Source organism: Myodes glareolus, chromosome 11, assembly GCF_982192425.1.
Source record: "Myodes glareolus chromosome 11, mMyoGla1.1, whole genome shotgun sequence".
NCBI classification, from domain to species: Eukaryota; Metazoa; Chordata; class Mammalia; order Rodentia; family Cricetidae; genus Myodes; species Myodes glareolus.
In genome coordinates, this window is record NC_142036.1 from 19116813 (window position 1) to 19138345 (window position 21533).

Here is a 21533-nt window from a genome sequence, read left to right on the forward strand (position 1 = left end):
AAGAAAGATCTCTTCTTGCTCTAGAATTACTTGGAAATTGACTAGAAATAGCATAAGTAAAAAAAAAAAAATCACATGTTCCTCATGTGAGCCACACCACTGACTGAAAGGGTAGATGCTAAATGCTGGAGGCTTCTTGCCCACCCACCAGCAATCCACAGAGGGAGATGGATGGGTGACATGCTCACTTTCTGAACGATTCTGTGGCTGTAAAGGACGGTGCCAGTTACCCCCACCACTTGGTACTATTTGCTGGATCTTCGTCTGAATTCGGAACCATGCCTAGGAATCCCGTGTGTGTGTGTGTGTGTGTGTGTGTGTGTGTGTGTGTGTGTGTGTGTGTGTGAGAGAGAGAGAGAGAGAGAGAGAGAGAGAGAGAGAGAGAGAGAGAGAGAGAGAGCCGCCAGGGTATTTTATGTAGCAGGGAATCCAGGAGAGAGATAGGTAGGAATTCTTGTGCCTCTACCTGAGTAAGCTGCTCCTCTCCAAAGCTCTGCCCAGGGTGGTCCCAAAAGCTAGTCTTTTTGAGTTACATCTCCTGTGTGTGAGGACCTATCCCTCAAATTCTTGGAAATTCAGAGCTCTAGTTTTTGTGTGGGGCTGTGTAATGCGGCTGGGCCCCAAGGCAGCATCCCTCCAGTGGAGCCACCCTGTGCCCGGTACTGTTGCCATTCCTGAGGGTGGGCTGGGCAGGCCTTACCAGGGAGCTGCCCTCCTCCCCTCCTCTGTAAAAGGCTCCACATTCCTAAGAGGTGACTATTGGGGATGAGGAGGAGTGCGTGTGTTCTCTAGCTCCAAGTGGGCTGGGCCTTGCTCCCTGCACCCTGTTCCCATCTCTCTTCCTAGGCTAGACTGTACCAGATGCTCTGCTGGGCCCTGTGGACCCAGGCTGAGTGGGTGGGGACTCCTGAGGGTTCTTTAGGCCCTGCTGGGGAAGAAAAAGTGTCCCTTAGCAGGCAGGCCAGGGTCCACCTGTGTTGGCCTATGGGGACCTAAGTTCCTGAATGGCAGCAGTGGCCACCACATCTGTTCCTTATTAGAGCCTGTGGGTGGAGGAGAGGGGCAAGATACCAGTGTGAGACATGAGGACATCAGGGGTGGGCTCCCCTGAGGTCATGCTAGCCTTGTGCTAGAGTGGACTGATGCCTCGTTGATCCCATGGTTGACTTGGTATGCCTGTCCTGTCCACAGCAGCTCCTAAGCCCTTTCTGTCCACCTTGGAATTATAGAAGCCCATGGAGCTTATGCCCCAGCCCCAAGTCCCCTGAGGTGGATTCAGTAGCTGGCTTTGGTTAGAGAGCCTGCTACCCTGTGCCTTCTGAGGTTAAGGGTTAAAGTATGACGTACCTGGGGATCCCCCATCTTTTGGGAGTAGGGATACAGGTGGTGACTCACTAAGCAGATGGACAGAGCCCCAGCTGGTCACTTAGCCTTGTGACCTCTACCAAGAGGTACAAAGTCTGTGCTGTGAGTGGCTATGTGGCAGTGAGGGGTCATATCCTGTCAGCCCCACAGGGTGCTTGGGACAGGCCCTGCAGCCCCCCCATTTTCTGCTTGACTCTTTCCTAATTCTGTTCCCTGACTCCACCAAGCCAGCTGCCCTCCACTGCAGACTAGGCTGCATGATGAGGGTTTGCCACTGCCAGGGGAGCAGATCCGGGGCTGTGGGGTAGTCAGAGACAGGCACAGCAGAACGGGGGCCGTGTGTCGTGAGATTTTTTTTTTTTTTCGGCCTGTTTTTTTCTGGGATGAAAAAGCAGGGGCAGTGTGGGTAGACTTCATTTCTTGGGATGTGTTGGAAGTGGACTCAATGACGGATGGTTGAGGAGGTCCTCACAAGTGGACAAGTCCTCCTTGTCTAACGTTATGCCTGCTGCTTTGGAGCCTGAAACTTCCTGGAAACAGAAGGAATTACCCCCGGGACATGTAGACCGGGGGACGCACCATCATCTTTCTGGAAAGCAGATTTGAGGGACTACCTGGAGGGAGTCCCAGGTTAGGGTGGGGTCTGCCCATGGGATAGTCCACTGGTGGCTAACACACCCTCTTTTTCCTCTCTGCCTTTCAGATCCCTCCTCCACCTACATCAGGCCGCTGGAGACCAAGGTGAAGCTGTTGGAGGGTGACAAGCTCCCCCCACAGGTAAGTGGACTACAGGGTTACTGGTTACTGTACCCCAATGGCCACTGCTTTGGAGGCCAGCTTCTCTGGAGCTCCCATAGCTTCCTCCCTACCCCTGTGGTCTTTCCAGCTGTCTCTGGAAAGCCTGGTCACAGGCCTAATCCTCACTCTAATCCAGGCTCAAGGTGGCCAAGGCTTGCCAGCCATGTTGACTGCTTACTTCCCCAGTGTGGGCAGGCATCACATGGTCGGCACTGGGCCCAGCCAGAGAGGCTGGTCACATAATTGGTGAAGAGAATGGTCCACTTTATCCCTCTGACAGACCCGTGTAAAACCCCCATCCCCTGCTAGCCCATTCCTCCTTAGGTCTACTGTCCTGCCTACCAGACCTAACCCTGCTCACACAGACAGTTGGGGTTGTGGGCCTGTGAGAAAGAGCAGCATTAGGATGGCGGGTGAGGGACTTGGCAATCATGACTGCTGGTGGAGAGGTGTCTGAGGAAAGGGTGTCGCGCTTCTGTGGATTGCGACTAACATTCCTGCTGGTGGTGAGGATGGCAGGCGATTTGAGGTTATGCTCTGATTAGGTAGAGTTCCTGGGCCCAGCCAGCTTGACCAGTCCCTCCAGCCCCCACCCCAGCTTAATCTTAGCCTCTCCCTCCTCTGTTGTACCTGCTGGTCTCTAAGTGACCATGTAGCATGAATAATAAGAACACAGAAACAGATATTTGGGTTCAAGCTGAAGATCAGAAAAGAAAAGCAACCAATCGCTAGAGAGACCTTTTACCAAATCTTCAGACCAAAGGGGCAAGATCCTGTCTCCATGAATCCTCAGACTCGACATACTACTGAGTTCCTGTCTCTTCCCCTTTATATTCCTCTTTCCAGCCAGCCATATCTGTAGCCATGCTATAGAGAAAGTAAACTTCATGTGGAATTTCTTAATGCCCATTATCTTCTCTGAAGTAGATTGATGCTGCCAGGAGCAGACATGTCTCATTGTCATAAAAAAACAAAACAAAACAAAAAAAAGATGTTTTTAAAACATCTTAAACTACCATATTCTGTAGATCTCTGAAGTGTTTAAAGATGACCTGTCTATCTAAAATATATCTTTGTTTGACCTAATGTGACTATAAGTTCAATTGTAGTAGGTGATTAACTACCAACCTTCATTTCCTTATTATCCTAAATAGTAATAATAATTTTCAAGGACTAGAAATTTGCATTACATTGTTAAATGAGTTATGCTGGGCGGTGTTGGTGAATGCCTTTAATCCCAGCACTTGGAAGGCAGAGGCAGGCAGATCTCTGTGAGTTCGAGACCAGCCTGGTCTACAAGAGCTAGTTCCAGGACAGACTCCAAAGCTACAGAGAAACACTGTCTCGAAACCGCCCCCCCCCACCAAAAAAAAGAATTGTATAGGTACAATACCTTGAATAAGAGTAGAAATGTATATACACTATGAGATTAACACAATTAATCTCATGTATCAATATATAAAATTTGTATACAATATATAAATCCAATGTAAAACATTTAAAACTAGTAATTGCTTTTTAAAAGTGGATTCAATAATCCACCTTTTTCTCTCATCAGTGACTATCCTTGAATGAAACAGCCTTAGAAATAGCTCAGATGCCTGGCCCTGCTGCCATGTGACCTGCTGGGCTTGATGTTCATTGCCCTGCGTAGGAAAACCGTAGCCTCCTCTGTCCACTGGTGTCTATTGGGAGACTGATATCCTAACAGTGAATTTAGTCCCACTGTGTAATCGCTATAGGCTGCCCTGCTGGGACTAGTCTCGGGGCAGATCTCCCTGAACCCCAGTGCTCCCCAGGAACTCAGACTGCAGGGAGCAGGGGTGCCAGCAGTATTAGGACCTCTGAAGGGTCCACATCCAGCCTGGAGGGAAGGGAGTTGCTCTCCTGTGCTCTCTCCCGTGGGCTGGGCCCCTGCTTTGCTGAGGGAAGACTGACATCGTGTTCCAGGGCCCCAACTCAGGGCCTGTGGTTTCTGCGCCGTGTGAGCCTCAGTCTGGCTTTTGTCCCTGTGGAGAGACAGGCTAGGAGCCCTTTTTCTTCTTTCTTTCTTTCCTTTTCTTTTTAACGTGGAGGGGGTTTTTATTAGGGAAAAGGGAACATAAAAAGGGGGAAGGGGAGGGAGAAGGAGCCCCAGAAAAGAAGAGAGAGGCAGAGAGGAGGGGAGAGACAGAGAGACAGCAGAGAAGCAGAGAGGGGTGGGGAGAGAGAGAGAGAGAGGAGCCCTTTTCAAGTTGAGGATGCTGCTCCCACCGTCATTTCCACAGGAAGTGTGCTCCACTGTCTAACAGGGAACAGCTCATGCTCCTGTTTCTGCAGGGATTAGGGTTGTTCTTGAACTTTTGTCTCTGCTATTAGGGCCACTTTGTCCCCGGGAACCTGTATCCCAGTTTCAAGTGTTGAACCAGGCCATGGAGTTGTACTACAGATGAATGTGAAAGCCATGGAATAGCAGCCCACCCCTCTCTTCCTCCTTCCCTCCTTCCCTCCCTCCCTTCTTTCCTTCCTTCCTAGGGCAGCCATAGTCCCACAAGGAGGCTGTGTCTACTTCCCTTAGGTCCCCTGTGCAGGAGGCTGAGCCTCGAGGCCTGCGCAGTGTCCAGCACTGTCCAGGTCCCATCTCTCCACAGGGATGTGTTCTACGTTCTGACACTACCGTCTAAACACTTTTTGGTGTGTCTGCACTTGCTCCGAGTATTCTTGGCCCTGGGCTGTCATCTGTCTTTGGCAAATGCTGTCCCGTCATGTTCTTTGCTGTGAATTCCCATCCCCACCCTCACACGACTGCCAACTGCTTGAGGAACGGGTTGCTGAGCCTCCAGTGGCCCCAACCTCGTCTCTAACACCTGGCATGGTTGAGCTGGGTGCCTGAACCAGGGACACCCCAGCTGCTCTCCGCCCAGTCTCCTAGGCCCTGAAGGGAGCTGACTCTCATCCAGGCGCAGGAAGGTCTCCTTAATAAGGATGGTTGCTCTGTCAGGTAGCAAGAAGCCATGCTGTGGCTTTGGACCGTGTTTGGGCATCTTGAGGAAGGAGGCAAGGAGCCGGTGAGGACAGGAGAGTATCCGCCATCCTCACTCCTCGGCCTCTGGTGTGTGAATTTCATTTTCATGTTTCTGGCATGAAATCATATCCAACGGAAACCCCCAGCTCCTCGCAAAGCAGAGCAATTGCCCACTGTTGAGAAGCAGGAGTGAGGAATATTCTCAACGATTATTGTAAGGTGATGTGTCCTTGGGGTTGGAGTGGGAGGCCAGAGAGTCTCGTGACTCCTACCCCCACTTCTCTCACCCCTCCCCCACAGCCTCTGTTTAACTCCGAAATAGCTTTAATTAAAAATGTGCCAGGGTGTTCACGGGCTAAATTACCGTAGTGCAGTTCATATTTTCTTTCTCGTGTCGGCTTCAAAATTTCATCAACACAGCTGCTTCCTCTGAGATGATTCATCCCAGGACACCACGCACATTATTCCTGCTGCAGATCCTCTGTACCCAGCCGGGACCTGGGGTGGGGGCAGCTGTAATTGAAGCCGGGGCCTCCGGTTAGCCCCCTGCTGGGCTGATAAATGAAGCCTCCAGACCCGCCAAGAAGCCAGGCTCACAAAAGAGCAAGCGACCCTGGTGTTCTCTCACTGAGGCCAGAGGGCCCACTGTGGCTGCAGCTGCCACTGGGGCGGTGGAGGGAGGCTGTGGTTCAGCCATATGGCTGGGAAGCACCCTTGCCCTCCTCTATTCCAAAAGCTCCACACTCTCCCACACGGTGCCAGGTACCGCAGGGCTGCTAAATGCAGCCCGTGATTTATACCAGACACAGGTGAAGTGAAGCCTGGATGAGGGAGTGTTCCTGGCATGGAGGCCCTACGAAGTGTCTCGGACTGCTGAGTTCCACGTACAAGGGCTGGAGTTGGGGGAACGCACAGGCTACCAAACCGTTGAAGATCAGGGTGCTCACAGGGCTGGTTCTCCTGAGCCCTCCCCTGGCTTGTTGCTGTCACTTCTTCCTATGTTCCTCATACTTTTCTGTCTTTGACTTAATTGTTCTTTCACAAGGACACCACTCAACGTTGGACGAAGGCTCACCCTAATGACCTTACTTTAACCTGTTCCCCCCTATGAAGACCTCCACCTCAAAAGGGGTGTCATCCTAAGGTTAGGGCAGGGGGTTAGGACTTAACCACGTGAGTGGAGGGGCAGTCTGACACATTGTGTGGCCTTTGCCTCGTGTGAACCATCAGGAAGTAGGTTTGAGCACTGGGTGGATCTGAGCTCAAGCCATTTCTGTCCCGTTGTTAACCTGTGGCTTCTGGCAAAACTCTTTGTCTTTTGTGCCTTAGTTTCCTCCCTGTGAGTCAGGAATGATGGTGACATCAAGCAGTGCCTGGGGTGGCCCTGGAAGCACTCCTGGGTGGGCAGTCCTTATCTGTCCTTTTCGTCATCCCAAGTGTCCCCAGCTGTGCTGTCTTGACTGATAACTTCTGCCTGTCCCTGCATGACATGTGACGTGTTGCCCTTTTCTGGGTTTGGAAGAGGTGGTTAGGAACCATCTACCACCATCCGAAACCCTTGTTGAAGCCTCACGATTTTTGTTTCTCACATTCCTGAGGAGAGTCGGGGGTTGCCCCATCCACATGTCCCTCTAAAGTCATTGTTTTTTTTTTTTTTTTTTTTTTGTTTTGGTTTTTCAAGACAGGGTTTCTATGTGTAACAATCCTAGATGTCCTGGAAATCTCTCTGTAGACCAGGCTGGCCTTGAACTCACAGAGATTTGTCTGCCTCTGCCTCCCAAGTGCTGGGCTAAAAGCATGCAGTTTAGTTGGCTGGTGTCTGCTGTGGTGCACTAACTTCTCACGTAATTTGGGGTACTTCTGGTGTGCCCCCGTGATGTCTGGGCTGGCATTTTGCCTCCTGCCTGAGCAGTGCAGTGCCATGACCCTGGAGGACTTGAGAGGCTATTTAGCAAGGACCCAAGTCTTTCTTGCTGCTCCTTGTCAGGGACCCTGTTGTCCAGCCTCAGCAGAAGGGCAGGGCATCCTGGTGGCCCCGTGAGGGTCCAAGCATTTTGCTCTGTGCTTTAGCAGTGAAGACTTAGGGAGCATCTACCTGGAGTCATGCTGATTAGAACCTAAAGATGGCTAACTAGTGCTACCTATCTGCCAGAGGGCACTGGGCCGCTGGTGTAACCTCTCTGCCTCAGTTTCCTTATCTGTAAAACAAGACCACGAATTTACCTGCCATCTGTGTCACTCAGAGAGTTAAAAGGCAGTTGTGGAAAACACAGATGTGGGCCAGCTGGTAGTGAGAGCCATGTTGGGAGCCACTCTACAGCCTTGTGAGCCCCTGTCTGACTGCAGGGTATGTATAGCAAGCAGTGGCCAGGGAGTTGGTTTACCAACTATGGTGGGCTTTTTGCACTCAAAGTCTGCATTCTTCCAGATGGCTCCCCTTCAGCCCATCTCTTTCTCATCTCAGTGAACCAACAGAGGACCTGGAAGGGTGTGATATTCCCTGTAGGTGGGGGAGTGGTCTGGCTGTCCCGTGGGTGAGCCACTGTGTCATAGGCCCCATGGTTTGGCTGGTCCCTCTGCCAGGTCTGACAGTGGGATATGGAGTATGAAATTGACTGGGGGGTAGGGGAGGTGGAGCCAGCTGGGTGAAGGGACTTTTCTACCTGATCTAGTGCTGATGAAAAGAAGCCTCAGGGCCCCCAGCCAAAGCCACTGCTCAAAGAAAGCTGGTCCAGTTGGCATTTCTGGGTGTCTCCCACTGGCCTCTCAGAACTGGCTGGGGCTTTGGGGGTGCCCTTAGGCCCTTCAAGAGGTTGCTTTCCCTCGTTAGGATATTTGAGCTTTAGGCTGGGACTGCGCTCAGTTGACCCTTGTCTCAAACATGGAGTGGCTTTTTAGCATCCTCTATTTTGGCCCTGCGTGTGGTAAGACTACCTGGCACAGCTAAGAGCTCACGGCTTTAGCCAGTCCCTGTCCCAGGAAAGGGACTGGGCAGATGGCATAGACTGGCAGGGTGATGCTGTTTTCTTTCCTTCCAGCTGCCCCGCCCCTACGGCCGCCAGAGAAGCCGGCTCCAGGTAGAGCTGCTGGGGGAGTGGGGTTTGCAGTGGCTCTGAGGGGCAGGAGGGCTGCTAAGTGCTGTGTGGTGTGTCTGCTGTGTCTCCTCTCCACATTCATCCTTTTCCTGGACGCCGACCGCCTCCAGGATGTCCTAGTCCTCCCTTGAGATTCTTTTTACACCTGCCCCTTCTGAGCTGGCGTCAGCTCCTGCTTTGCCGTGTAACAGTGAGTCCTGCGGTGGTTCCCTTGGCCAGCCTTTCTCACTGGCCTATCATTGACTGTCCCGAGGCAGGAGCCTGTGTGCTGGTGGGAATATCATATCCTTCTCCTGACCTCACCCCGCCCCCCACCTCTGTCTTCTGACACCGCCCCATCACCATATCACCATCCCAGTTCTGCAGCAGGACAGGACGCTTGAAGTGCAGGGCTGGAGGAAGCTATGCCAGTGAATGGTGGAGCAAAGGTCTGGTCAGCACAGTGGTGGCTCCCCCAGAGGTAAAGGTTACGGGTCAAATCTTAGCCCATCGACACTGGGCTGGGACTGTACATGTTTGGTCCTTTGAGCCTTTGTGAGCAGCTTTGTGGGAGACTCCCTGGAAGACATCTTTCCCAAGCTTTTAGGCCTTCAGTGACTTTGCTCCTGTCTCCTTCCCTCAGTTCTGAGCTGCCTGCCCCCACAGTTCCTGTCCTGTAGGCCTTGTACTATTCTGGTCCAAGTTCCGGTTCTGTGGACACACGGGCCTGGTGGCTCTTTGTTATAGAGATGGTCCTGCTCATTGTTGGAGGTTTGGAAGCCGCCCTGGCTTGTACTCGCCACAATAGTTGTGGCAACCAAAGATATCTTAGACTTCTCCAGATGTCCCCAGGGGCAGTCATACCAGTTGAGAACCACTGATCAGTAGCAACATGACTGCACGCCAGGCCCTGGGCCTGGGGCTGCCTGGCCGTGCCAGCCAGGCCATTACAAAGTGTCCAGGTTCTACATCAACTGACATGTGCAATGGAGTGCCGTTTGTATCGGCCCCCCAAATACTCCTGCTCTCCTCTGTGGGGTTTGAGTGACCGAACTGGTACAATGCATGCCCTGAAGTGCCCGTAGGCTCTGGCAGAGGCCAGTTGTCCTTGGAGACTGCTCTTATTTCCTTCCTCTGCCTGTGAGCTCCCACATTGGGAATTCTACCCAACACAAGTGACAACCTGGATTCGGTAGGCTTTGCTGTGGATTAGGCCACTGAGCCCAGATCAGTCTGTGGCCCTGGCTGCCCTGGTAGGATAACAGCTTCCTCGAGGCCCATGTTCTGCCTGCCCTGCAATCCTCCCTCTGCCGCTTGTGGTCCTCCCTCTGCCACCTGCAGTTAGTCCTCCCTCTGCCTGCCCTGCAGTCCTCCCTCTGCCGCCTGCAGTTAGTCCTCCCTCTGTTTCCAGCCAGGCCAGTGAGATGGTAAGCTGTTTGTTTCTCTGGGTGGAGTGACACTTGCAGGCTGCTGAGGCTCCAAGTGTGTTATTCAGATTACCCAGGTCACTAATTACGCTTTGGTGGCCAATCCCATAACCTTCCTCCTTACGCCAAAGACAATAGAGGAAGGTCATCAGACCTGGGAGGCAGGCCCACGGGTGGGACTAGGAGAGGCACAGAAGTGGTGCCTGAGCTCCGTGGAAGCCCCACCCATAGCCTGGAGGACCTGGGTAGGTCTCCTGTCCAGTCCTGCACACATCCCTGGCAGGGAGAGTGATAATGTCTGGAGCAGTGGCCTTCTCCCACCTCCAAGATAGAAGCAGGGTCTTTCTCAGCTGCAGTGAAAAGTGGCCCCTTGAAGGGAGCCACCCTGGCCTCTGGCTGTGTTTCACTGTGTGCTCAGTTCTCCAGGACGTGTTCAGTGTCCTGGGGGCTGCTAGGGAATGAGGCGTCTGCAGGGGACCCCATGTCCTATGAAAAGCCCTCCTCGCTCCTAGTTCAGAATTCTCATGCTGCCCCTCAGAAGTCCTAGGAGTAGGGCAAAAGGGGGCATGCTGGCCTTGTATGCTCAGAAAAGAGGGAGGGGCACCGAGTTAGCTGCTCCAACTGCAGGGGACTTGTGAGTCTTCCTGCAGTCCTGAGAAGGCTCAGGGAGATTCAGCCTCCCCTCTACCCTCTAGGATGTCAGGGGAGGCGACTTTCTAGAAGGCCTTTAGCTCAACCATGGCAAATGCTGTGCACCTCAAGGCATCTGCAGCCCCTGCCTCCCCTCTGAGATGAAAACAGGAATTTCGTTCTGCCCAGGGATCTAGGCGGCAACTAGCAGTGTTTTTAATTTGGAGTTAAGTGCGGCCGTGGTTACTCATTTGATGCGTCATTAGTCACATTGCCCCTTAATGAGAGATTGTGTGTGAGTTTTCCTGCCTGGCTCTGTGGCTTGCTAATAAAGTCTTGCGCACATGCAAATATTTATAGATGCTCACCCAAAGTAGGGGTGGGGAGTTGTGTGCTGCTAATTGGAAACCCCCACCCCACCCAAGGAAATTACCCAGGAAGCTGTGGGGAATGGGGGGTCGGAGGGGAGGAAACCTTAGTACTTTCCAGTGTTTGACTGCCAGTGATAGCGCTTGACTGCCTAGGAGCCTCTGATTGAGGGCCAGAGAAGCTGTGGGCAGGAAGACCCAGCCGAAACATAACCCTGTGTGTGGGTCAGAACAGGACAGGACAGGTCCTGCCATCCTGATCCTGGGCTGGCGGGAAAGAACCCAGGCTACAATCGGTTGCCGTTCCTGGGTCTGTGGCCAAGTGGGATGTCATTGTGTGTTCTCTACTGGGCTGGCAACCTGCCTTTGTCTTTATTTTGTCCAGCAGTCATGGCAAGGTGGCAGGGCTGTTTTCATGTCTCCACAGAACAGCCTCAGCAGGCAGATCCCACGAGGACCCATGGGTGTTTTTTATGTGCGGGCATTTAGAGCTCATAAGAACTTCGAAGGTATTCTCTGCTGGAGAGTGTTTTGTGGTCATAGAGAGCTGGCTGTGGTTTAGTTTATGGTTTTGACTGGAGCTGGGGTAACCCCACAGGAAGGCATGATGACTGTGGAAGGGGATCACTCGTGGTGGGGTTAAGGAGTGGTGGGGTTAAGGAGTTAAGTACTTTGGGTTCAGCCTCTTTTCTTGAGACCTAGTCTCAGGGCACTGCACTAGATCTGGCCCTTGTGTCAGGGATTGACTTTCTGTGGTCTCTAATGCCTTGGGGTGGTCTCCGCAAGTCTACGGCCAGGGTACCACAATTCTGCTTGACCTTTTACAAGGTCTTTTGGGAGACCTCTTTGCAGATGCTGCTGCTGGGGCCACGCCTATGTTACCAGAGGAGCCATGTGTTAGCTCAGGAGGCTTTCTGGGTACCCTCATGAGTTTGGGTCATACCCAAGGCTGAGGAAACAGCCCCAACCCTCTGCCCCTGCTCCCTGGCCCAACAGATCCCCGTATACCCTCTGTTGCCCGGTTGACAGACTTCTTTTGACCGGACTCTTGGCTCTCCAGGTTGGGAGTAATACAGTGGGGGAGTGATTATCCCAAGGTTTTGTCTGGTGGTCAGGACACTTCTGTCTTTTGTCTGAGCGTTCCTTGTCTCCACCTGCAGGTGGCAAAGGCTAGCAGCTCTGGCAGGCGGGTGGTGGGAGGTCTGAGAAATGGGGGCTAGGCCCTGTGACTGGCAGGAGGCCAGCAGTGGAATGTGGGGATCCCTCCCAGGCTGGATGAGCAGGCTGCTGGGTGGGAGGAGGGACCCTCTTTATAGGGCTGCTGCCCCTTCTGTCAGCCAGCCTGGCTTCCTCCCTTTCTGGTTTGTTTGGGGAACTCAGCAGCCTGCTGATTTATGGACATTCCTCTGCAGTTTTTAATCTGCTCCCTCCTCTCCTTTGAAGTCTTGGTGGTTTAGGAAGGAAGGAAGGAAGGCTGTCTTCTGTGGGGCTGGACCTAGAAGGTGGACAGTCTGGACCAAACCTTGTCAGCTATGAGGTTTCCCTGACCCTTGGGGACTCTGGCTCCTGGTCTTGGGTCACTAGCCTGACTTGTGGGGAGCTACCTTAGGGCAGCACACGTGTGTGCCCATCCTCCCTCCTTGCCATCACCCTTTCAGGCACTGGCTTGCATTGGTTCCTGTGGATTCAGAGGACCAATACCCAGGCCTACTTTGGGATGAGTGGGGAGGGGGGTTGTCTAAGTGATGGCAGAGGCAGCCTGTGAGCTGTGTTAAGGTATCCAGGAGGGGGTGCTTGAGCGGACAGGTCACTGTACAGAGGACAGCATGCTTACTAAGAGCAGGGCCTGGGTCAGGACAAGGTTTGGCATGAAGAGCCTTGACCCCTCCACCATCCCTGGATCTGACTCTGCCTCCCCTTCCTTTGCAGCAGGCAGGCTCTGGAGAGTTCCGGACTCTGCGGAAAGGCTTCTCTCCATACCACTCAGAATCCCAGCTTTCATCCCTGCCGCCCTCCTACCAGGAAGTCCTGCAGAATGTAAGTGTCCCTGATCCAGAGCTGAGTTGCTCTGAGCTCCAGAAGAGACAGAGCCGACACAGGTGGTCTTTGTGTGGCTAAGCCCCTGTCATGTCTAGGACTGCCAGCCCCCGAGTGAACTTTCTTACTCTCCACCCTCCTGGGGCAGGGACTCTGGGCTCCTGCATCCTTAGAACCTTATGGGGACCCAGTGAGGGGGTGAGAAGTGAAGCCTGGGGTAGGTGATATCGCTAGATTTTAAGGGCAGTATCTGCTGGCCATGATAGGCGCTGTCTGGCTGAACACTGTGTGAATCTGTAGCAGAGAGAGGAGCCTGCTGGCCTGAGATTTAGGGTTGGGATCCATACCTTGGCTTTGTAGCTGAGAGATGAAGCCTCTTAAGTTGAGGGGCTCTGCCCTGAGACCACCACAGGCCTACAGGATTATCTGCTGCATGCTTACCTGGGCTCTGCCCTGCCTTGGATGCCAGCACTCAGTGACCAACCATTTCTGGGTCACACTGTGGGCAGGCATGTCTGTCGCCCCTGTGTGACTACAGAGAGGGTTATGGGATGCTTTGTGGTTGCCATTCTCACCTGCTCCATGGGACAGTGAGGGCCCCCACCTTGCTGAGCCACTGTGGCTGGTCACACACTGCATGCCTGCGTGCTAGGCTCTTCCAGTATGGGCATCTAGAGGGACTCCGGGGCAGTGTGTGGATCCCGTCCCTGCCCTGTCGTCCCCCATGATGACCAGCAAGGTTGGCCTTGGCTTCTCTGTGGCCTTGGTGGGTCACAGCGCTGGCACAGGAGGGCTCATGCTACCACCGGCAACCATCCTCTGTAGTTTCTCTGTCGAAGCCTGGCTGCCTTCTCCACCAGTTGACACTGTGCGGGCTGCCAAGCCCACTGACAGCAGATAATCCAAATATTTGTCCAGGAGCCCATGACCAAACGATGCTCTAATTGCTTCACGATGAGGGACTCAGCGCACTAAGTGATGCTGAACCGTCTTCAAATCGCCTGCACCTGTGAAGTGCAGCGCTGGCTCTGGTGACGGGCCAGCCTCCCAGGTGCCAGCCTACTTCTCACAGCCTCTAGAGGACACAGACGCCCCAAACTTCAGCAGCGCTGACCGAAGTCTAGTGGAGTGAGGGAAGGTTCTGGAAGGCTTCATGGTGGAGGCCGTGGGTGGGGGGATTCTGTATCTCACTCCACAAGAGGGGCTATCATGCAGCCCTGGGGAGGAGGGAGTGGGCCTTCTGGGGTGCTCGTGGATTACAGGACCTCACAGTCAAAGGCATACTGATGTCCAAATGGGCCTGGAGGTCAGGGGTCAGTGTGATCTTGTGGGTCAGCAGATATCTCTGTTCCATGGGCGCTATGAACGGAAGACCTTCAGATCATCTCTGTTTAGGATAGTGGTCCAAGGGGCAGAGGGCAGGGAGGGCTGAGGTGACAGGCAGGCCTTTGGGGTGGAATGCCCTGTGGATGCCAGCCATAGCAGTTATTGGAGCTACTGAAGGCAAGGGGTAAAGGCTCAGAGGTCAAGGCTGTGGGCCTGACTGGCCACCTTGACCCTCAGTGCTGGCACTGCTGGGTCGCTGCCTCCTCCGTCCTAGGGTCAGTCTCCTTAAAGTGCATAGGGCTCAACAGGGCAACAAGGGCAAACCCTGAAAGTCCCCAGGTAAGAAGACTGCCAGCCTAGGGAGGAGGTGGTTTGTAATCCCAGCTTCCTGACAGGAGCAGCCAGGCTTGGACAGGCATCTTGGGAAAAGCTGGTCTCTGCACTTTCGGTACCAACTCTGGGGTGGCAGAGAGCCATGTGCCAGGTTCACGTACACCAACTGACTCTGGCTAGCTCACGTCACTGTCCTCATCTGTGAGAGGGGTTTGTTTTATCACTCGGGATTGATCTGCCCAGTGCAGGTGCTTGGTGATGGGTAGGCCTTGGAGAGCCCGCATGATGCTAACTAACCCCAATGCATCAATCACTCTTAATCAGTCTTTAAATGCAGAGCAATGGCCATTACCCGTTTCAGAGCCCCATGTCCTGCCCTCCCCGATACCCGCTGCTTGGGTGAGTTGAGCCAGGAGGGCTGGACTGCGCAGGAGGGCTGGACTGCGCAGCAATCAGTCCCCCTGCCTCCTGCATTTCTTTTGCGGCTGTTTCCTGGAGGGACCCACAGCAGTCAGTTAGAAACAGGCACAGATGAGGATGGAGGCTGGTGGCATCAGCGTGAACTAGGATTTCCGGTCTTCCCTGGGACAGGGTGACAGTATCTACCTAGGACGAGGTGCTGGGGCCAGACCTCTTTTTATTCATTTGGCTGGCACCCTCTGCTGGCCAGTGGGGGAAGTGTGGACTCTGCTCTAGTCCAGCCTGTCTTGGGCTGCAGTCCCGTGGGTAATACATCCCCAACCCACTTACTCCCTTTCCCTGTTTGTTTTCCTATTTACCAGTCAGGCAGCCTGGACTAGAGTTCGAGACACACCTACTGGGCATTTTCCAGGGTTTTGTATGCTTCCTGGGACATAGGACCCTTTCTCTTATCCAAGGGAGGAAACTGAGGCTCAGAGCAGGCTAAGGCATGAATCAAGTGTCAGTTAAAGGGACCATGTCCAATGCTGACTTTCCTAGATCCTGAGCCCTGTTGGGGCAGAGCCCCCATGCCTGTTCTGGAACCAGTTGGTGAAACAGGAGCAGATCAGCCTGTGAGGCCCTGGGGATCATCCATGCCAGGTGGCCCGAGGGAAATGGACTCGATAGACAGGCTGTCAGTGGAAGACTCTGGGCATAAGGACAACCTCAAGGCCCCTACTGGGCTTGTATGATAGCCATGGCTGGACAGGATTCAGCCCTCTTTTCTCAGCTTCTCTGATTGTTGGGAGGAGTCTTTAGGGTCCATGTCTTACAGAATGAGTAGCTCTGTTTTCAGGCTGATCCCCAGGGCCCAGGGTACAGCCGTCTAGTGCTCTGGATCCCCAGGGGTCAGGGTACAGCCGTCTAGTGCTCTGGATCCCCAGGGGTCAGGGTACAGCCGTCTAGTGCTCTGGATCCCCAGGGGTCAGGGTACAGCCGTCTAGTGCTCTGGATCCCCAGGGCCCAGGGTACAGCCGTCTAGTGCTCTGGATCCCCAGGGGCCAGGGTACAGCCGTCTAGTGCTCTGGTTGTAGAACATTCCCTCCCCACTTGCTCCTGGGGCACCTCTTGGAGTTTTCTTATTGCCCAAGGCAAAAGCCCTCACCTTGCTCAGGACCAGCAGGAGGGAGGGAAGCTGGAGGGAGGCTGGGCGAAGTACTTTCTGAGCTTTCTGAGGTCCCTCCTGGCCCAGACTGATCTGTCTTCTATTCCTACCTTTGAACATGTGGCCAGTGACCAATTCACCACCCAAGGGGCAAGGACTGGGCCAAGGGCAAGGACTGGGAGCAGGACTTGAGGGGAATGGGTGGGCTTTGAACTTGGACAGGGAGGTTTGAGCCTGGCCTTTCCTCAACTGGCTGAGTAACGTGAATCTTTGTCTGACTCTCTTGAGATGGCCATGCCTCATCTGAAGAACAGCATGCGTGGTCTCCCCACCGCCCGCCTCTACATACAGGGTCTCCCCCCTCCCCACACACACATTCAGGGTTCCCCCACAGACAGGGCCTCCCCCCCCCACATACAGGTTCTTTTCTCCCCTATATAGAGGGTCTTCTCCTTCCACATACAGGGCCTTCCCCCCACATACAGGGTCTATCCCCACATACAGGGTCTTCTCCCATATACAGGTTCCTTTCTCCCCTATATACAGGGTCTTCTCCTTCCACATACAGGGTCTTCCTCCCACATACAGGGTCTACCCCCCACATACAGGGTCTCCCCCTCACATAGAGGGTCTTCCCCCCACATAGAGGATCTACCCCCACATAGAGGGTCTTCTCCCCACATACAGGGTCTCCCCCCCACATACAGGGTCTTCTCTCCACATCCAGGGTCTTCCCCCCAATACAGGGTCTTCTACCCATATACAGGGTCTTTTCTCCCCTATATACAGGGTCTTCTCTCCCCTATATACAGGGTCTTCTCCCTCCACATACAGGGTCTCCCCCCCACATACAGGGTCTTTTCTACCCCCACATACAGAGTTTCCCCCACACACTTTTGACTCTGTAAGCCACCATGCAATCTGCAGAAGAGGTGTGTCTAGGAAGCATGGGGAGTAGCCAGGCAAAGGTCAGCTCCAGGATGCTCAGCTCTCACCCTTGCCTCTTCTCCACCCTCATCCTTCCAGCCCCCAGACTGGCATTTACCCCAGTGACAGGCATCTGGGACCCAGCCAGGGGGCTCACATGTGTCATTCTTTCCACAGGGCCCAGCCTGCCCTGTATCTGAGCTGCCCTCGCCCCCTTCCACTGTCTACAGTTCTGCAGGACAGAAGCCCGAGGCTGTTGTGCATGCCATGAAGGTAAAATGCACTGTTTGCCCCTCCCAAGCACACAGTAGGACTGCGGGATCATGGGGGCCTTTCTCTACAAGTGCTTCATCTCCAAGCTCAGGGCACTTGAATAGTGGGGCTGGGACACCGTTGCCTGGAGTGCCATGAGACTTAGGCTGAATGTGGTCATGAGTGTGTCAGTTGTCTGCTCAGCCTGAGATGCTGCAGCTGGGGAGATTGACAAGTGTCCTCCTGAGGCCAGAGAGAGGCCTGGGGTGGGAGTGAGGCTAGAATCGGAGGTCCAGGCTAGCCTTGTGCCTCTAGGTACAAGCAGACAGGTTTCAGGAGACTCTAGTGTCTGGAGTGGACTTGCATACCTGAACACAGCAGCACTTCAGGGTTCTCCTGCCTTCCTTTGTATGTATATCATGGTTATCACCCACACATGTGCATGAGTGCTCAGTCTTAGTGGCTGCTAGCAGAAACTGCCATGTCCCGCAAGACTGGGTACAGGCTGTCACATCCTTTTGTGGCTCATGAAGCAAGAGCACCTGAAGTCCCTGTCCAGCCTCCCTGGTTTCCTTAGTGGCTCTTTGCTGGCGTCCACCTGTCTCTTGAGGCTGTGACACTTGTTTCTTCAGGTTCTAGAAGTGCACGAGAACCTCGACCGGCAGCTTCAGGACAGCTGTGAGGAGGACCTGAGCGAGAAGGAGAAGGCCATCGTTCGAGAGATGTGCAACGTGAGGCGCTTCCCGGGGCTGGGGCTGGGCACTGGGGCGTGGCCACCTGCTTCTTATTTGCTCCGCTATGGCTGGGGAAAGATGACCGGCTTTGGGAATCCTGGTTCATTACCGCTTACCATACTTCCCCTTCAGAGAGGCTCCTGACCCCTCACCAGATCTTTCCCTTCCCAGTAGTGCCGTGCCTGGGGTTCTAGACAGAGCCTGGGCTCCAGTCTTCATCCCAGTGTAGGACCATGGTTTTTTGTTTTTTTTTTCTTTCCCTCACTGGTGCCCGTTGGTGGCCTCTGGCCTTGCAGTTAGTGCTCAGACCTGGCCATGCGAGTGAACACTCTGTTCTGGGGAGAGAGCCTTGTCTTCAACTCCCAGCTACCACTTGTCGTCTTCATTGGATGATGAAGTGGCCCTCACAGAAGCCACTAGGACAGGCTCTGAGCCTGGAGTCCAGGCGGGGTGAGATACCCTGAGGTGTACCTCATATTGTTTCCCGAGTCTACGGCCCCCACTGAACATCTGAAAAGATGAGCTCACACCTAGCAGTGGCCTGCTTGGGGGGCCAGGCTTCACAGTGATGGTGGGCATCTCTACCTTCCTGCGTCCTCAGCTTTGTGGCTCTGGAGACATGGGCGATTTTGCAGGGTGGTAAGGCAGTCGGTATGTGAGACCCGAGAGTAGGATTGGGGTGAGCCCTCCAATTAACACAGTGTGCCTCCTCACAGGTGGTCTGGAGGAAACTGGGAGATGCCGCCAGCACCAAGCCCTCCATCCGGCAGCACCTGTCTGGTAACCAGTTCAAGGGGCCTTTGTAGGACCGTTTCTCCATGGATGTGGACTGGCCCTGCCTGGAGTCTGAGGCCCTAGACCTGGTAGAAACTCTGGCCCAGCCACTGTCTTTCTCTGTGGTGAATTGTACATAGGACATGGCCCACCCTGGCTACCCTGGTGTGACACTGACAGCCAGGCCTCCACCTCCTGCCTCCCTCACCAGCAAACCTTGGGAAGACGAGAAGCCACAGGCTGTTTGCTGCAGCAGAGTGGTCAGGCAGCCTGGCTCCCTGTTTAAGCTCTGTGTTCCACTCGCAAGAAGCTTCTGAGACTCCAGGCCCGGGACTGTCTGGGGCTGTCCTGCTCTTGGTGGATGCCCCTCATCAAGCCTTCCACCCTGACTGTCCCTCACACTGGACAGAAGCCACCAGAGCTTGGACTGTGACAGAGGTGGCACTTTTCTGCTACCCTGCCATAGCCAGGACCCTGGGTTGTGGAGCACTGGCTCCCATGTGTCCATGGCTGGCTGGGAGCTCAGGGTTCCATGCTACTTGGGGGTCAGTACCTCGCCACCCCCCGGTGCCAGCTGCTGCTTATTAGCATTCACCCCCTCGGCAATGTCTCCCTGCCCATGCCAAGAGTAGCCATCTCTTAGGTCTCTCCTTCAAGTTTCGTTTTCTGGTTTACAGCAACATAGGAAGTCCTGGAGAGTGTCTGGGATGAGCTCAGCGTTCTCTCTGGCTAAGAAGAATTGGGCCATGGCACTGTCGGTGGAGCCTCCCCCGGGTGCACCCTGGGTCACTATGGCTGGAGTTGCAGGAGCTGCCCCTGATGAGTTTTCCTTGGGAAGGAAGGGGCATGACCTGGTTCTGGCTTTAATTTACTGTGTGGCCTTCAGAAAGTCACTCAGCTTCTCCAGGCCCCTAGTGAAAAGATGGGCCAGAAGCCACCCTACTCCGATGAGCTTCAGTCTTTTCCTCACAGCTGATGAGCTCATGCATGACCTACTGGGAACATGTTAGGTGGGCAGAACTGTGGCTAGCTGTCTCTGCACAGGTCACCTCTCTGAGCCTCAGTCTCTCCCTACAGGGACCTGGGGGTTCAAATAAGTGCTTCAGTTACACGATCATGCCTCAAACGGCGAGGCATGACAGATAGGGATGGTTTCTACCTTGGTGTGAGGAAAATGAGGAAGTGGGTGCTTTTGTGAAATATATAGATGGTATCTCAAGACCTGCAGGAAGGCCAGGCCCTGCTGCTGGCATCACCCGTGCCGTGTATTTACTTCCTCATTCAATGGTACTTCCGAGCCCCATGCAGCAAGCACTTGAGCCCAAAGAGCTTGTCCTCGCCTCAGGCAGGTCTCCTTCAGGCCCCACCCACACCCCGTGTGCTAAGAAGGTGGTAGCATCTTGCTTCCCTCCCAACCAAGGCCTCATGACCCCTTGGGCTGTTCCCACCACCTCTGCTGCCCGCACCCTTGGGTCCCACACTCTCAGGGGAAAGGCCCATGGCCCTCAGTGTGCCCAGGGAGTGTTGTGCAAGGGCAGTAGGGAACAGGTCTACCGCTCTGGCTGTGGGGCACTGGGAAGCTCTTTCTAGAGAAATGCTGATGTCTGGTCAAGTGTTTAACTTGTTGGTACCCATCTGCTGGCCCTGGTACTGGGTGATTCCTGCTAAGTAGGTTGCTGGACAGGCCAAGACCCTTATGGGCCAAGAAATCCCAGAATAATGCAGAGGTGTATGGGTCCACACAAGGTGGGAGCCTCATCCGGGAGTCCCAGGAAATCACATTTGTATCAGGATGGTTTAGCTACCACTGACATAAGCAATAAGTAAGGACTCCTGGAATCTGAAGACTGGCCAAGAAAGAAAAGCCTAGAAGCTACCCATCCCTTCTGGAGAGGTGTGACCCCATCCCTAATGCTGCAGAGACATCATGGGAACTCAAAGAACATAAATCTTTGAGTATCTTTCCTTCCATAGGGTGGCAAGCTAGGCCCTTTCAGCAGTGGGCTAGCTCTCTAAGGACAGTCTGTGTCATCTCAAACCTAACAGCCAGGAGGGGCTAGTAGCAACCCGGTGAGCCCTGGGCTGGGGAGGGCAGGTGGTCTTCTGGAGCTTTAGCTTTTGCAATGCCGACTCTCCATCTCAAGCTCACAAGATGCTTGCACTGGCTCCACCTCCCACTGTGACAGAGGTCACCGCCTCCTTCCAGGTGGCCTCGCCTACCCTGGAGTCAGAATCTGCTGAGCACATTTTCATTTGCATTAAACAGCCACAAACCAGTGTTTTAAAGACAAAGTGACCTTTCATTTTTCTTTCTTGAAACTTGAGAGGATGTGAGATACATACTACTGATTTTTTTTTTTTTTTTTTTAGAAACAAACTAAATGCATGGCTGCAGAGTGGCAGAGGTGTATATTTTCATACTGTGGGGGAAAGTGTGCTGCTTTTGGGAGGGGCTGGGAACGCCTGGTTCCTGCCCTGGGCCAGTCTTCTATAGTTGATGGTGGTGAGACCTGCAGCTGCCCCCTCCTGCCCTGGCTGTGTACAGAGCTGGAGCCTGTGGACTTTGGCTGTTTCTACCTTCTATTGAACCACTTTGATTTGTGGAGAGAAAAAAAGAAATAGAACTTTTGATAGTGTGGTAAAAGCATTGATCTGAACTATTTTAGTAAAAGGAGTAACAAATAAGATTGTGACAGTGTCTATTTGAACTAGATAATAAAGGCCTCTTTGTGAGCCTGCAAACTGGGTGTGTGCTGCTTGTCTCTGTGTGGGCTGACCGCTGGCCTACAGCGGACATTGAAGACCACTCTTGGTTACTTCCAGGCCAGGAATGGGAGGGTTTCCAAGCCTGATCCCTCTAGAAGCTTGTATAGGCAGAACACCTGATTCTGCAGTGGACTGCATGTCCTTCAGTCAG

At 53.7% G+C, this 21533-nt stretch overlaps 1 protein-coding gene across 1 annotated transcript in view; it reads left to right on the forward strand.

Moving 5' to 3' along the window:
- Ccdc85c (coiled-coil domain containing 85C) overlaps positions 1-21358 on the forward strand; it is a 73966-nt gene extending 52608 nt beyond the window's left edge. Inside the window, exons 2-6 of the mRNA XM_048431485.3 lie at positions 2069-2142; positions 12596-12703; positions 17034-17129; positions 17741-17839; positions 18559-21358. Of these exons, the coding sequence (XP_048287442.3) occupies positions 2069-2142; positions 12596-12703; positions 17034-17129; positions 17741-17839; positions 18559-18648 (467 nt within the window). The 3' untranslated portion in view covers positions 18649-21358. The remainder of the gene's footprint in view (positions 1-2068; positions 2143-12595; positions 12704-17033; positions 17130-17740; positions 17840-18558) is intronic.
- Positions 21359-21533: the final 175 nt, after the last annotated feature.